The following is a 15,156-nucleotide window of genomic DNA, read 5'->3' as shown; positions in this document are numbered from 1 at the left end:
TGCTGGTATGCAAGACACAGCAAACATCCCAATCATCAACTCCTGTAATAAACTCAAGCACACTTAGTGCTCCCATAAACTTCTTTGCCTATGCCTCACATGTTGCAGAAAGTGTGCTTATGTCCTTTATTCATTAGCAGCAGGGTTCTCCACGAGGGGTTTTTACAAGGCGCCGCGCCCTGTTATCTGAAATTGGCGCCCTGTTTAAATTGTCAGCGCCCTGTTATATTTCCTGTGCGCCCTGCATGGTCCCAGACAAAGAATTGTTTACAAAACAGGCCAACACTCATTGTCTTCTGAAGATGATTCATCGTGCTCAGGGTAACTGGTTCATTATTTTAAGGTGCAACTGTGAAAATTCCGGTTTGTTATCGTAGCAGGTCACCGTGAGGTGATAACACCACCAAACAAAAAGTTACAAGTTTTTTCAACACGATTAAAAATGAACATGCGGCCCAGAAAAGTGCATTACCGTACCCATATTTTTACTGCCAGGGTGACGTCAAATATATAAAATCGTTATCGGTAAAACCATTCGTTAAACATAAGGTCTATGGTTAAAACCAAGTTCACGCCGTGACTAGGTAGCGACAACATCGTCACCGCCGAGTGGAACAAAGGCAGCAACCGGGCAGCTATGCACTTGCATGATCGGTAAACGACCAGCGCAGCCGACGTACCATCACAGACATTGCTGATCACCAAGAAGTCCACATGAATGCTTGCTTGAACATGTAAATGTTTACATTTAAATGTCACTACCGGAATTTAAAGTTGAATTTTCTTTAAATCACGATTTAAAAACCCTGGTAAAACGGCCATGCTTTCAACTCGCATCATAAGTGGAAGAAATAAATTTACTTGTGTTCTTTTGGAACAAATATTCTGATTGGTTGTTTTTCGCGTCAATGCGTGGCTTTGGCCAATCAAAAGCATTGTTACATAGTATCAGGGTGCACACAGTAAAATGAACTGTTTCCGGGTCATAGCTGTTTTCAACGAAGCAGACATCAACAAACTTTCGATTCGAATGAAAATTATTCTTTTAAATATGTATTTTGTTTTTTTATACCTAATTCTATTATTTTTGATAGTAACTGTTAACTGCAGATCGAAAATCTTCTATTGTGTACATTTTATTTCGTTTGATCACCTTGGTTTTTGGTGTCATTCATGCAAGTTTTTTAATGAACCAATTACGAACGTTTTGTGCGACATATATTTTATTTTGCTTCATCCAAATAAATATAAATCATAAATATAAATTTTTGCTAATAATTAAATAAAGCATGTATGTATCTATTTGGGAAAATAAATTAACAAACTTGTTACGTTTTTTTCTGGACGCGATCATTACTTGTAAACAACTGATGTCACCGCTTGAGGAATCGTGCAGCTAAAATCAGCTGATTGTACGTGCTGACGTTTACTTAATAATAGCTCTTCAAAATTCCTATTCATTTTGTAATAATATATATATATTATGCATATGTAATATGTAGATTAATGGATTTTTTGGTTTCCATTTTTCAACATCCTTGCCAATGATGCACGTTACAAATACGCCACGCCCACTTCACATTGGCGTGCCCTGTTTAATTTTCAAACCGTGGAGAACCCTGAGCAGGTAGTCCCATATTGTTATACTATAGGTTTACAAATGTAGCAGTGTGCCCTCTGGCAAAACTGATTTTGTAGAAATCCAAAGTCAAAATGAAATCTCCCAAAATTTAGTTTGTTGGGAAGGTCAGTCTTCAAAACAAAATTCAATTTAATTATAAGTGACTTAGGGAGTGTGTATACAAAGTCGAACCAGAGAAATTTTTCTTTTTATACTGTAAAGGTGCCACCACTACCTGTGGCATTGACAGTTGTCCCATCCCACAATGACCTCTCCACAGAATATGTAGTAAATGTACAAAACAAAAGGAATGAAGACCATCATTTTGGTCTCGTGAAAACTCACCTGCGTCAGCGGTTCAACTGAACCAATGTAAGTGTCTGGACGGAGCAAGATGTGCTCCAACTGTGTTTTTTTCTGGTAAATACGTTCAACAGAAAGACGTTTTCCCGGTTTCTTCTTAGGTGGAGGGACATCCCCGGCTTCCTTGTCATTTGCTGCTGCCTTTTTGTTCATACTATCAAACAGCGTCTACAAACAAGAAAATTTCAAAATGTGTGAATAAATTCAGTATTGTTGACAATTTGTCACCATGATAATTGTTTTTACGGGGTTGCAGGGAGCATTACAAAACCAAAAGCACAAGTTTTTATTTTTCCTTAACATATTTCTAGATGCAGGTGTAACGACCAGGAAATCAAAAAATCTGTCATCTTATTGGCTTATTACAAGTCCACATAAATACAAAAACTAATCCAATAGCTTGACACAGTAAAAGCACTTCGCTCAGCCATCTTGAGTTTTTTTGTGTTTTTTTTAATTTTTTTTTATTTATTTTTTTAAAAAAATGTTTTTGTGCCAGGCGACAGTTCCGGACATTGAATGTCACTGTTGTCTCTCCTGACTTTTTTGTAAGTGCAAATTGCAAGTGCTAGTGCTGACATATAGTGCATTTTGCCACAGAAGTCATTTCCTGTTTGGGACTACATGACAGGGCTGTGTGGCCATCTCCTTATCAAATGGCAATTTTAATGCGCTATCCTGGCGTCAACCAGGCCCAGTCGAACACAAGCACCTGCGGACCTTAACTAAGGTTCCCCCAAAGTCGCATTCATTAGTGAATGAATCTCGGCCAGTGGAATTGGCCTTCCCATTCAGTCTGTGGCACACTCTCCAAGGGTAGGGGTCGACCCTTTGATGTTCAGCTCATGGAAGGTACTAAGGGAAGGAGCCATGACGCCCATCAAGTGGCCACTTAAGCCTCTTAATTGACTTATTTCCTTTTGTTTCAACCCAAATTAATCCTGATAAGGCCATTGTCTAGCTCATCTTTGATGTCCATGATAGTTTGCGATTGTTTACACAAGTAACGAGTTAGCGGAGTATGATACAACCCCGCCATTTTTTTTAATGTGACTATGAAATATATGAAAGTGTCGAGGCATGCTCTTCTTTCGATACTATCTTTTCTGTTGTTGTTCGCCGATGTCTGGTGGTCAAAAATGTTGACAGTTTCGGGCGCCAAACCCACGCACTGACAATGGTACCATTGAATAATGCAATCGTCACAAGCAATCATTAAGTCTCATTACCATTACAAATACAAAATTCACGATATTTCATCAGTTCTTCTTCAATCAATGTTATATCTGACAATTTTCCATTAAAGTTCGCCATTTTCAATATTGTACATGCGAGGTACGACTATCGCTTCCGAACATGCTGAATATTACCGAATGCTCGAGATTAGCATAACCCATTGTACGAAGGTGTTAAAAGCTAACAACAAGACAAACGATCATGGGGTAAAGCTAAAACAATAGCGTTGTGGCTCCTTCCGTTAGTACCTTCCATGTTCAGCCTAAGGTAGGATTTGAACTCAGGTCTACCGATCACGTAGCTGTGGAATCATAGCCCTATGTTGCCGACCGCATTATTTACGTGACTGACTCTGGCCGGCCCATAGGGCTATGGGGCCTTGTGCGACTGAATACCGGTTAAAATCCACATGCCAAATTTGGTCGTCGCGAAAATCACATTTTAAGACCTTCGAAAGCACTCACTATGTTTATTTACTTCCAAACAATGACCAGAACCTATTTGCGCTGTGAAATGATGACGGTGGTCATAAAAAATTGACTTTATTTACCGTACACCGAGTCGCAGAAAAATAACAAGACGAAAGACGCCATTTTGGACTACAGAGTTACGCGAGACCTATAGCAAATTACGCGAGACCTATAATTTTGTACCACGTGACCGAAATCAGTAGATAAATTGCGTTTATGCAACTAGTTTCTATTATTAAACAAAAATCATACAATTATAAATACTGTATGTGATTGCTTTGTTGGAACAATTAGAATAACGAGAAGAGTGAGTTTTATTCTTCCACCACTGTATCACATGACCGCCAAACGAGATTACATTTATTCTGCGCTAGGGAGTGTGGGATGTCAATGGCTGTCGTTTTCTCGTAATTTGCTTGGTTTCCGCGGTAATTGTAAAATATCACAAATTATTGCTTATTTATAAACACAAATTGCAAACAAAAGTTTGTATGTTATCCATCCAGCTATCAATTCACAATAAAGGTATGTCACACCATCGTAATCGAAAGCAAAAGCGATTTAATTTACGTATGCCAGATTTCTGTTTTTAAATGGTGATAGATCTTGTAGCTCTATGTTCGACGTACAACAAAAAAATTTAAAAAAAAGACGTCCAAATGAAATTGTTAGGGCGAAATTCGATTGTAGGTCGCACCAAAGAGCTACGGAACCGCAGCTACCGATCACGAGTCTGATGCGACAACCACTATGGTACTCGTGACCGGACAAGTTTTTATTTTTCCTTAACATATTTCTAGATGCAGGTGGAACGACCAGGAAATCAAAAAATCTGTCATCTTATTGGCTTATTACAAGTCCACATAAATACAAAAACTAATCCAATGGCATGACACAGTAAAAGCACTTCGCTCAGCCATCTTGAGTTCTGACTATTGTTTATTATTATTCAATATGCCTTCGTGTACATATTAAACAAGTCCCACAAAATATGCATCATCAGATTGAATCAGTAACAGTATGATAGTTGAAAAAAAGGTTTGTTACATATTTTTACTTTACAAAAAATGAAACTTTTTGAAAATAATAATCATTTTGACGATATAACAATGGAATCAAATCTATAACTCATTATTTTGACCCAAACTATGAGTTTTGTGTGTACATCCAAGTAAGTATTGCGTGATCTTGTGGTTGGTGCTGCCAGCTGTTTAACAAAATAATCTCTTGAAAAAAAAAAATCAACAAGCCTCAAGTTACTAAACTCTTCGACCCATAATATTAAAAAATAACTTGTATACTACAATACCGAGCCATTGACAAATTGCAACATTTATAGTAAAATTTATTATATATTATAAACATGAACACGCGTTGAAGAAATGGAACTACAACATAAGAAAAACGATCAGATTTGCTAGAGCCACCATACTTTTCACTTTTTTGACAATACTGCGTTCATCCATGGAGCTAAAAAAAGAGCTCTATGGTTCATCTGAGAAACATGTGACAATAACATTGCATGATGAACTCTTTGATCTGTGTAAGATTTGATTGTTCCTACCTTCAACGGGCTATGGTCGTCCATTTTGATCAATTGCCGATGTACGAACAGCGACAACTTGAAGATGAAATCCGCTTTTTTTATAGAAGTTGAACCTTGTTTTTTTAAGTATTGTCACCCAGATCGTTAAAAACCCGTTTTAGAAAACTCAAAACCTCTAAAACGTTTGATACTAAACCCCCAGCGATAAAGGGTTATGGCTTCCCAGCGAGACGATTCAAATTTGAAGTGCAACAAATTAACCAAAATAAAACCCGCCAAAATATTGTCCAATCAAATCATTACAAAAAACATTTACATATTCGCGCTACGCGAATGGCGAGACTTGTGTGTTGTGAGGTTATAGGTCGTATGCACTTTCGACAACACGAGTTGTCATTGGTTTTACGATTTATATATAAAAAAAACTTACCACCCATTTTAATCCACTAACGTCTTCAGATTCGCCTTGGTTATTGCCCGAACCACCACCGGTGAAATCCATTATAAAAGATACTTGGATATTTTAAAATATTCTTTTTCTCAAAATGCACGTTGTCCCATTAAACAGTGGATTATCAGTCAGAGAGCTAAGAATGGTAATGACGCCGACGCCGAACAATAACTTTAACGAATTTTCGCCGATTTCTGATCCAAAATGGTGAATATACAATTGTATGAAGGTCGTCGTTTTTCTCGTTTTGCTTCTAGATATACGATATACCGGCACCGTTTTTGATTGTCTGGACCACTTCAGTCATCTGCACATACATATATACATAGGTCTGTTGTCGGCGACGAATCGATCTTGAATTGTAAATATTCCGCTAGCGATCGCTCCGTTCGATCAAGTATTTTGTCGGAGAGCGAGAAAAACAATACTAAATTGTTCCTATTCTGCAGAAATTATAGGTATACATAGGATCCAAATGCACGGTCAGCAAAATTATTCACCACATAGGGAAATCGAAACAAAGCGAAATGGCTAAACCCCATTGAGACCTTTGCCGTGTGAATTCGTAGTACAAAATTCGTCATACGACCTATCGCGTTGTGAGCAACGCTTTTGTAAGAAAATAAACAAGTTAGGTGGGAGGTGGCAAAAAAGGCTATCCTTCTACAATATGTAATGTATACCCTATTTAAGACTTTAGTTATTTTTATTTACATTTATTATGTGCGATATGAGCCATGTTTTGGCATTGTGAGTGTGTTTTGAGGCTTGAACCTATTAGTATAAAAATATTGCAAAATAGTTCCGCGATTGAATCATATACCTCGACAGGTCCAGCTGTGTATTTTATGGTATTCGTGATAAATCTTTTTTGGCGATCCGCTCCCAGCTAGGATTGCCTTTGTAATCACCAAGTCCCTCCACTTCAAATTGTCTGTCCACGTGCGTATTACATGTTACGCTCCTGCGATTGTTTTTGGCTGGGCCGATCAAAGCTTGACATGCACTTCAGTAAGGCGAACATACTAGTATCTGAAAATAATTATGCCCATCGTTGTCATGGCAACAGCCGAAAACTGGAATTGTGACCGTGGTAAAATAAATTATTGAGTAAATATTTCGGACATATATCAATCTACTCTAGACGAATGTGTCCCTAAAGTTACTGTTTGTTTTTTTAGTCGAGACCAATGCTTCTACGAGTTGACACTATGCATTACACCGATTTTCCGAACGAGAAAATATTTCAACACTTCGTTCATCAAACGTTCAAAGTTTTTAGTCTATGTAAAGCATTAAACTTTAACTTGATAGGTCTTGGAATCAATTCAAGTCTAACAGGCAATATATGTACGTTGTTGTTGTTGTTGTTGTTGTTGTTGTTGTTGTTGTTGTTGTTGTTTGTCTTTGCTTGCGGTTTTTTGTTTTTGTTTTTGTTTGTTTGATTTTTTTATTCAAATTTGTTATGTTTGTTTTTCTTCATATCTTTATTGCATTTTATTCAAAATCCCAATAGGGATACGGACGCAATAAAGAGTATTATTATTACGTATTAACCTTTCTTTGATTTTTTTTCTGTACCAACTTTGTTCAAACTTGATTGGCTGACACAGCTGAACTCTAGCCAAGTGATTGATTTATCGCCAATTAGTCTACCGTCCTGTTTAAATCTTAGTTGAACGCGAAAATATAAAAAATGATCAGGACTAAGCAGTTCCACCATATGACTCCGAGTCATAACATTTTTACTAAATTTTTACTTTTTTTAGTAAAAAATGCAGTTTTTCATTCAAATTTTCCCCCCAGATTTACGCCAGTTTGAAAGTGTGCCTCTTGTGCCCAAAATTGTAAAAATAAAAGAAATAAAGGACAAAAATACTCGTCACTCGTTTGAACATCATGTAACTCAAAACAAATCTTGCGTGTTTGCCCTATTTGAAAAGAAAATGATATTTTGATATTTTTTTATTAGACGCATAAAATCCTTAGGAAAGGATAAAAAGGGTCTTACAGAAAGAAATTAAAAAAAAACTACAATCTAAAAAATAAAACAAAAAATAAAAACTTTTCTAAAAAAAAACAAAACAAGTCAAAAACAAAAAAAGACAATTTGCAGCCAATGGTGAATACAGAATATAGAATGAACACAGAATGTGGCCTAATACACTGATAGTTGTTGCTGTTTTGTTCCATAGCTGTTTTTTAAGAAGACAGCTAAGGCTGGTGCTAGAGTATGGTTTGCCATAATCAAAATGAATTTATTCTGACTATTTTCTTTATCAAAATTTGGAATTTTATTTTGTGCAGTCAGGAATATTTATGCTGATGTGACTGTACAATCCCGCCGAGCACTGAAAACTCGTATGAACACGGGCTATCTGCTTAACTCGGGATTCACCTAAAATAACATTGCATGAGATGTTATCATCAAATACTACATACAAAGTATTAGTGTTCCATTAGCGATGATTTGTTCACGTTTTTTTTTCTTTTTTCCAAAAAAAGTTCATGTTACGAAGTATGGTGCTTCGAATAACGGCAATATTTTTTCTTGTTTCTTTTTATAAAACAGTATTCTATTGGCTGAATCTAAGTAATTACGCTTGTCTCATATTCAACCAAAATTTGTTTCATAAAAACCCGCTAAGAAAAGGAAGAAAACATATATTATAATAACTACCAGTTTTGGTACGAAAAATTATTTGATTTGGCGAGATCTAAACTCATATCTAATTCCGGGCTTTCAGATATCCAGCCAATCAGAAACAATCTTACAAAGGTGTTTGTTGAACCCAAATTCAGTCACCTGATATCGATTAATGACCTTTCGTATGATTTGAGAGACAGCTTTATCTGGAATTCGTGTCATTTTGTCCGTATTTCCCCCGTAACTACTTAAACTGAAGACATTTATTGACATAAGTTCTTCAGAGAACCCGCCAATATGGCTGGATCAGCCTTGAAAAGGCTCATGGCCGAGTACAAACGTAAGTAAACAAAATATGGTGTAAATTCAGTCACATCCAATGGTTGATGTTTACGTATGTTAACGTGTACATTTGTTACGTTTTCGGATTTTCGGTGAGTATCTCTTTCACAGTGCCGTATAACGTAATTTTTGTTTCACATAGACAAACTGAGCGCTGCTAGTAAAAAGTATGAACCACAGCCCCTTTCTCGTGATAGTGAAACTGTAAATATTCGTTTGAAACCGCCGGGTGGGTGACCGGCGTGAAGTGGAGGGCTTGTTTTCATTTTATTAACATGATACCGTGATGGAAATAACACGACTGTGCACTGTATGCAGGATTTGTCACATATACGTTATTCCGAGACTTTTTTTTTCTTAGTTAATTGTACAACCATAGAGCTAACAAGAATATGTGTAATATTAATAATAATCTTTATTGAAACCGTATCCCTGAGTGGGATCTTAGTTAAAAAAAACAAAAAAACAATAAAGTAACAACAACAAAAAAACAAAAACAAAACAAACAAACAACAAAGTGTAACAACAAGACAATCACAGACATTTGAACGTAAAGAAAAGGAAAAATTTGTAAATGTATTTGTTATAATCCAGTGCCGTATTATGACTGATGATCTAAAAAAATTTGAATACATCTTTATTACATAATTATTGAAAAAAAACTTCCCCTATCGGTATTCCAAATATTGTATTTCCTTCAGTAGAAGCTCTCTTTCAATTATTCAGCTTACAATTGTGAATTTTAAATTCCCTGTGAAAATACAGTATTGTATGCAACTAAACATATTTGTTGATATTACATCACTATTGGTTACTAAAAACTGAATGTTCATATCCTACAGAGCTCACACTGAATCCACCAGAAGGAATAGTCGCTGGACCTTCAAATGAGGAAAATTTTTTTGAATGGGAAGCATTGATTGTGTAAGTATTTGAGATTCATTTCTTGAAATTCAACTTATGTGGCAATAATCTCTAAATGTCACACTGGTACTTTCTGGGTGACACATCCTGTTACTTTCTTGTTGACACAATGGGCAACAATTGGGTATAATATTGGAAATTATTGCTGTATAAAGGACAATACCCCAGAAAGTGACAGAATGTGTGACCTTTTGGGGTCATGCATAAAACCTGAATATTTTACTGATTCTAATTTCTCCATCAAACTTATCCAAAACATTATGTACACTAGTACCAAATTTTAAGAATCATGTGTTCCAGAAGATAACATTTATTCTGATGCTTCTGCTGGTATTTATATTATTTGACTGTCATCTCAAAACTATTCAAATCATTTCTTGTTATGCAGGAAAACCAATATGTTCTTTTGTCATTTATACTGCCCCCTGGTGTCAACTTTAAGGAAATGTTGGGGTATTTCAAACATGTTATGTTATTTATTTCCAAAGTCCTAAGGGGACATGTTTCTTAGGCGATGTATTACTGCCCTCTGGTGTTTATGTAAGAAAATGATATTTCAACATGTTGTTTATTTCAGCGGTTCTGAGGGAACATGTTTTGAAAGCGATGTGTTGCTGTCCTCTGTTGTTAAGTGTAATGTAAGGAAATGTAGGAGTTAATCAGATATTTCAACATGTTGTTTATTTCAGCGGTCCTGAGGGAACATGTTTTGAAGGTGGTGTGTTTCCAGCAAAAATAACTTTCCCACCTGACTATCCACTAAGTCCTCCAAAAATGAAGTTTACAAGTGACATGTTCCACCCAAATAGTAAGTGTTCACATTAGCCTAGATAGTGAGTCCACTATACTGTATTGTATTGTTGCACAGAAAGTTATTTTCTGCTGAGATTTGTACTTTTAGGTGGAATTTTTATGTTTATATGCATTATTTTATCGCATGAATTAGTGTGAAATGCAGGGCGTATGTCTTGAGCTTTATTTGATCAAGTCAATGTAAAAGTACATAGGGGATGGCAGGATAAGGGTTAAAATTTCAATGAATTTCAACAAAGGAAAATGTATGTATGCTGTCATTTCAGCTTTCTATGTAAATATTTTTTCAAACTTTCTTCGCAATCATGATCAGCTATTGTTAGACAGTAAATTTGATTGGTTACTGGTATTCACATGATATACGGATATTCTGTGTGCTGCGATTTAATTAGGTAAAGAGTCATTCCCTTACTTCAGCTTGAAGTTAAGACATGTTTGAATAAATTTGCCTAGCTATATGATAAACAGCGGGAGAATTTGAAATTCCTACTTTTGTCTCAACCCTTCAAAAGCCATAAATTTTCCCACTAAAATATATTTTGTACATTTTTCTACATTTTTTTATTACTTTTGGAGCAAATGGACATAATTGCCTATTGGTAACAAGTCCTGATAAAATTTAAAATATTGTTGAGTTTATTATTATGGGGACAAAATAATTTTTCTTTAGTATTCACGTGGTTTAATTTTAAGTGGCAGTTCATTTATTTAAATAAATATACTACATATATTTAATATTTGGTATTCATTTTAAGGACATATTAGATATAGTCTGTGTTTTAGACCAACTTGCATAAATTGTACATTAGTATGGAATTATTGAGCCAGGTAGAATCGTAACGTTTTGTAGCAATAAACATTCCCTATGTACAAAGTGCCTGTGATAGTGAAAAAGCTGTTATCAGATAATTTTTGAACTTAAATATTTTATACAAAAACGCACCCTTGATTGATTTTAATGTATCTGATGAGTATATTGTAAAAGATATACCAGTAATTAAAAGTATGGCCACAATGTCTATGCATTCTCATTGAAAATCCAGTTCTTCAGTGTTTTTAGAACACAAGTGTAATTCCAAAAGTTGTTACATTCTCTGACAACAAGGAGTTACAGATTTCATATTAGCAAACACCCATTACCAAATTACAACAGTTTCTAGCAGCAAAGACTAAAATTTGCATTTTCATATTTGTCATTTTTGATCTGACCAATCACTGCTTCTCATTTACAGTTTACCCAGATGGTCAAGTTTGCATATCAATTTTGCATGCACCTGGTGATGATCCAATGGGATACGAGAGTAGTGCCGAGAGATGGAGTCCCGTACAGAGTGTGGAAAAGATATTACTCTCAGTCGTTAGTATGCTGGCAGGTAAGGTTTATGCATCAAGTTCAACTGTTATGTTCTTCTCTGTACTCTCGATGCTGAAGTGTGCAGAGAAACGAAATACTTTGATGATGGATGGAACATGGCTACATGTAATAAAATATTTTAAAATTTTAAAAGCGAAAGTAAAATGTTTTATCAAATAAATGACAAAGAGCTTGTTTCCGTGCAACAATGATTTTGGATTTTCCTGAACAGCAAACTATACTTTGGTGACCAGATTTGGATTAGAAAATGAGCAAAATACGTACAATTGAGGTTCAGATTTCAAAAACTATGTTTGGATATGATTTTTCGTCAATCTTGCAAATGCCTTGCAAAGAAATTAAAATTTTAGAAAGTTCCCTGACCATCCTTAATTATAGAAATTAATCACACAGTACAGTAATAAAATGTTCATTTATTATACTGTAAAATGACTAATTTTCACTGGGTTTAAATTTCGCTGATTTATCATTTTAGGCATATTCAGTGGGTTTTTATTTCAGTTTTATCATTTAGATAATGTGTTCTATGCTAAATTTTACATATTCACTGGGTTTTAATTTAACGCATTTTTGAGTCAGCGAAATAAGCAAAATTAAAACCCAGTGAATAATTAACCCTTTCACAGTATATATATTTATATATAATTATATACATGTATTATATATAATCCTATGATATTATCTCTTACATTAACATAAGCAGACACAATTGATTACAGTCAGAGTTTTGTATCAATCTAAGCCGCAGGTGAGGATTGACGCTACTCTGGCAGTAATCAAGTGTCGTGGTATCATATATTTATCATATATCTCTCCACATTATGATATAGTGAGTGTTGAGTACAGAGTGTTGACAGTGGAAGTATTGCTGAAATAACACTCAATACAAATATATTATTGTGCATGACTTGTAATAATAATACATACGCATAAAATCTGTATGAAAGGATGAAAAGGGTTACAAAAAGAAAATTAAAATCTATAAACTAAAAAAAAAATCAAAACTTTAGGTTATTTGGAACTTTATTTTGGTCAGTCAGAAATAATTTGTCCCTATGATGACTGTATGCTAATTTTATTAACGATACGATGTTCTATATCATGCAAATGCCTTATGTAGGCTATATGACGATTCTGCTTGTTCATAATATCTGCTCAAATTTGTTAGGATATTTGAAAATTTTCTGGAGGGACTATATAATAATTCTGAAATTACACACATGATCTTGCCAAAATGAACCATTATGGTTTATGACTCATTGCTAAACAGATGATACATGTATCTACTCCAGAATGTAAATTTTGACATGTGACGGAATCATTTTCTCCTGTGCAGCAGACCTGATGATGGTGCCTCTTCAATGTACTTATTTCTATTGTAACTTTTACATAATTTTTGTTGTGTGTGTCTTCCTTGATTTCAGAACCCAACGATGAAAGTGGTGCCAATGTTGATGCATCCAAAATGTGGCGAGACGATAGACAACAGTTTAACAAGATGGCAAGACGACTTGTCAGAAAATCTCTAGGCCTTTAGATGGAGTTTAGGATTGCTGGGTCAAGTGATTCCCTCAACTTACACAAGTATTAACTCCCTTAACATCCAATTTGCCATGTGCAAACTCTTCTGATATTAAACATTTGTACCAGCATGTCATCATGGACTTATTTCAGTTTTCAGTGTCACATGATAGTTTTTTTTCAAGTATTTCATAAAATCAGTCATATTCGTTGCTATAGTTACAACAAGGATTTATTAGATGAAGGTTTACAAATGGTGTGATATGTGATAAGGATCTTGCATGAATTAAGTTAAGAAGTTGTGAAGAAATATGGGTTGAACAATTAACCTACATTTTAATACAAATTAGTGAAAAGAGCAGATTCATGTTTATCTCTGATTATTTTGGTAGTGTCCTCGCTTATTAATTGCAAAGCGTGCAATATGTGTGTTTTTCAACACAATGATAAACGTGCTCATTTCTGTTCTCTCGATTATACCTTGCCAAGCATCCACTGCCTTTCTGTGACACTATTGACTAGAAATAAATTTGATTGACGTGCTCGCAAAGCACGAGAGTTCGCTTCTCCTGAGATCTACATCGCATACATGTTTATGAAAGTTATAAACCCTTATGTTATACATCCTTGGTTAAAATCACTAAAATGGTCCTCCAAGTGTATGTCTGTCATCACACTGTTACTTAGCAACAAGATTTCTTGGAAATGTTAAAGTCACTTATTTAATTTTAACCTTTTCATCACCACTTCCTTCTTTTCATTACAAATTCACAAAATAGTCCCGTTTATAATCTGCATTTTTCTTCAGAAGAGTGGGATAAAATGGCCAAATTTTTTGAGTGAAAATGTTCACATTTAATTTTGTCTAAAAAAAAAAAGGCTAAAGCTCCACAGTCGTTGCACAATAAATACAAGTATTCATATTTTCTGTAAACATGCACTACATTTTACATATGTTGCATGGAACCCATATCAAACACGATACGATACGACACTACTGTAACCCTTTACTGCTGTGGTAACAATGTATACTATTAGGCGATATGGTTTTTGTGCGAGTTTAAATCAGAAGCCTGATACAAAGATTCTCTTTCACCTTGAAAGCTGGTGTGTGCTACATATGTCACAATGCATTTATTTTTGATGCACAGAAATGCATGTTGTAATTTTAAAAGTTAGAATTACTTCCTCTTGGATGGCCCAACCAGCAGGCTGCTAGCCAACCAAGAAATGTGTTACAAATAACTGTTCGACAACCAACCATGAAGCTTCAAATGGGATCATATCGAGCAGTACGATTATGAAGGTTTTATAACCATATTATTTGTGTATAACAATTGTGTGCACATAATGTGAACATAAATTTTTTCAGTATTGAATTTTCTTCAATCTACCTTTGACTAAGGTGTCATTGAAATCAGTTTGACCCATAAAGTTCTTGTCTTCTGTAGTAATTTATCCACTACATCCTGTTTTATTCATGAGATTTTTGTGGTTTGCGATGAGACTACTTTATTATACTTTTAGGAAACATTATACTGTACTAATTTTAACTGATTTTTGACACTGATATTTGAAAACAGGTTTATTCACTGGATTTTATTTTCACTGAATTATTTTTTGAGCTAAAATAGCGAAAAATTAATTCCAAGCAAAAATAAAGTATTTTAAAGTATTGTCGCTATACTATATTATTCAGGAAGTTGTCAAAACTTTGGTCACAGAAAAAAATTTATGCAGAAAATATTGGACGTCACAAACCACGCTTATCGTTAGACACAACTGATGCTGTTGCCTGACCTTGAACTAGATTTGCATGTTCATTCGAAAATTGTTACCGGGGTATT

The 15,156-nt window shown here is 34.9% G+C and overlaps 2 protein-coding genes across 2 annotated transcripts in view; one reads left to right on the top strand and one right to left on the bottom strand.

Moving 5' to 3' along the window:
- LOC100372229 (DNA topoisomerase 2-alpha) overlaps positions 1 to 6,231 on the bottom strand; it is a 47,282-nt gene extending 41,051 nt beyond the window's left edge. The window contains exons 1-2 of the mRNA XM_085496006.1: positions 5,667 to 6,231; positions 1,967 to 2,152 (exon numbers count right to left, since the gene is read on the bottom strand). Of these exons, the coding sequence (XP_085352132.1) occupies positions 1,967 to 2,152; positions 5,667 to 5,738 (258 nt within the window). The 5' untranslated portion in view covers positions 5,739 to 6,231. The remainder of the gene's footprint in view (positions 1 to 1,966; positions 2,153 to 5,666) is intronic.
- Positions 6,232 to 8,499: 2,268 nt separating this feature from the next.
- Positions 8,500 to 13,670, top strand: LOC100371471 (ubiquitin-conjugating enzyme E2 G2). Its single transcript, XM_002737236.4, has 5 exons — positions 8,500 to 8,674; positions 9,519 to 9,600; positions 10,290 to 10,408; positions 11,646 to 11,786; positions 13,213 to 13,670. Exons 1-5 carry the CDS (start codon positions 8,632 to 8,634, stop codon positions 13,323 to 13,325), a joined length of 498 nt encoding a protein of 165 aa, XP_002737282.1. The 5' UTR covers positions 8,500 to 8,631; the 3' UTR covers positions 13,326 to 13,670.
- Positions 13,671 to 15,156: the final 1,486 nt, after the last annotated feature.

The sequence above is a fragment of the Saccoglossus kowalevskii genome, chromosome 22, assembly GCF_978046115.1.
Source record: "Saccoglossus kowalevskii chromosome 22, keSacKowa6.1, whole genome shotgun sequence".
NCBI classification, from domain to species: Eukaryota; Metazoa; Hemichordata; class Enteropneusta; family Harrimaniidae; genus Saccoglossus; species Saccoglossus kowalevskii.
The sequence above is the reverse complement of the archived record's forward strand: the minus strand, read 5'-3'. Positions and strand labels throughout refer to the sequence as shown.

What these genes read in the sequence shown, in the direction of transcription:
- LOC100371471 (XM_002737236.4), top strand. Translation starts at nt 8,632, where the DNA reads ATGGCTGGATCAGCCTTGAAAAGGCTCATGGCCGAGTACAAAC. An exon ending in GAATGGGAAGCATTGATTGT is followed by an intron (nt 9,601 to 10,289) that starts GTAAGTATTTGA and finishes TGTTTATTTCAG; the next exon opens with CGGTCCTGAGGGAACATGTT. An exon ending in TGACATGTTCCACCCAAATA is followed by an intron (nt 10,409 to 11,645) that starts GTAAGTGTTCAC and finishes TCTCATTTACAG; the next exon opens with TTTACCCAGATGGTCAAGTT.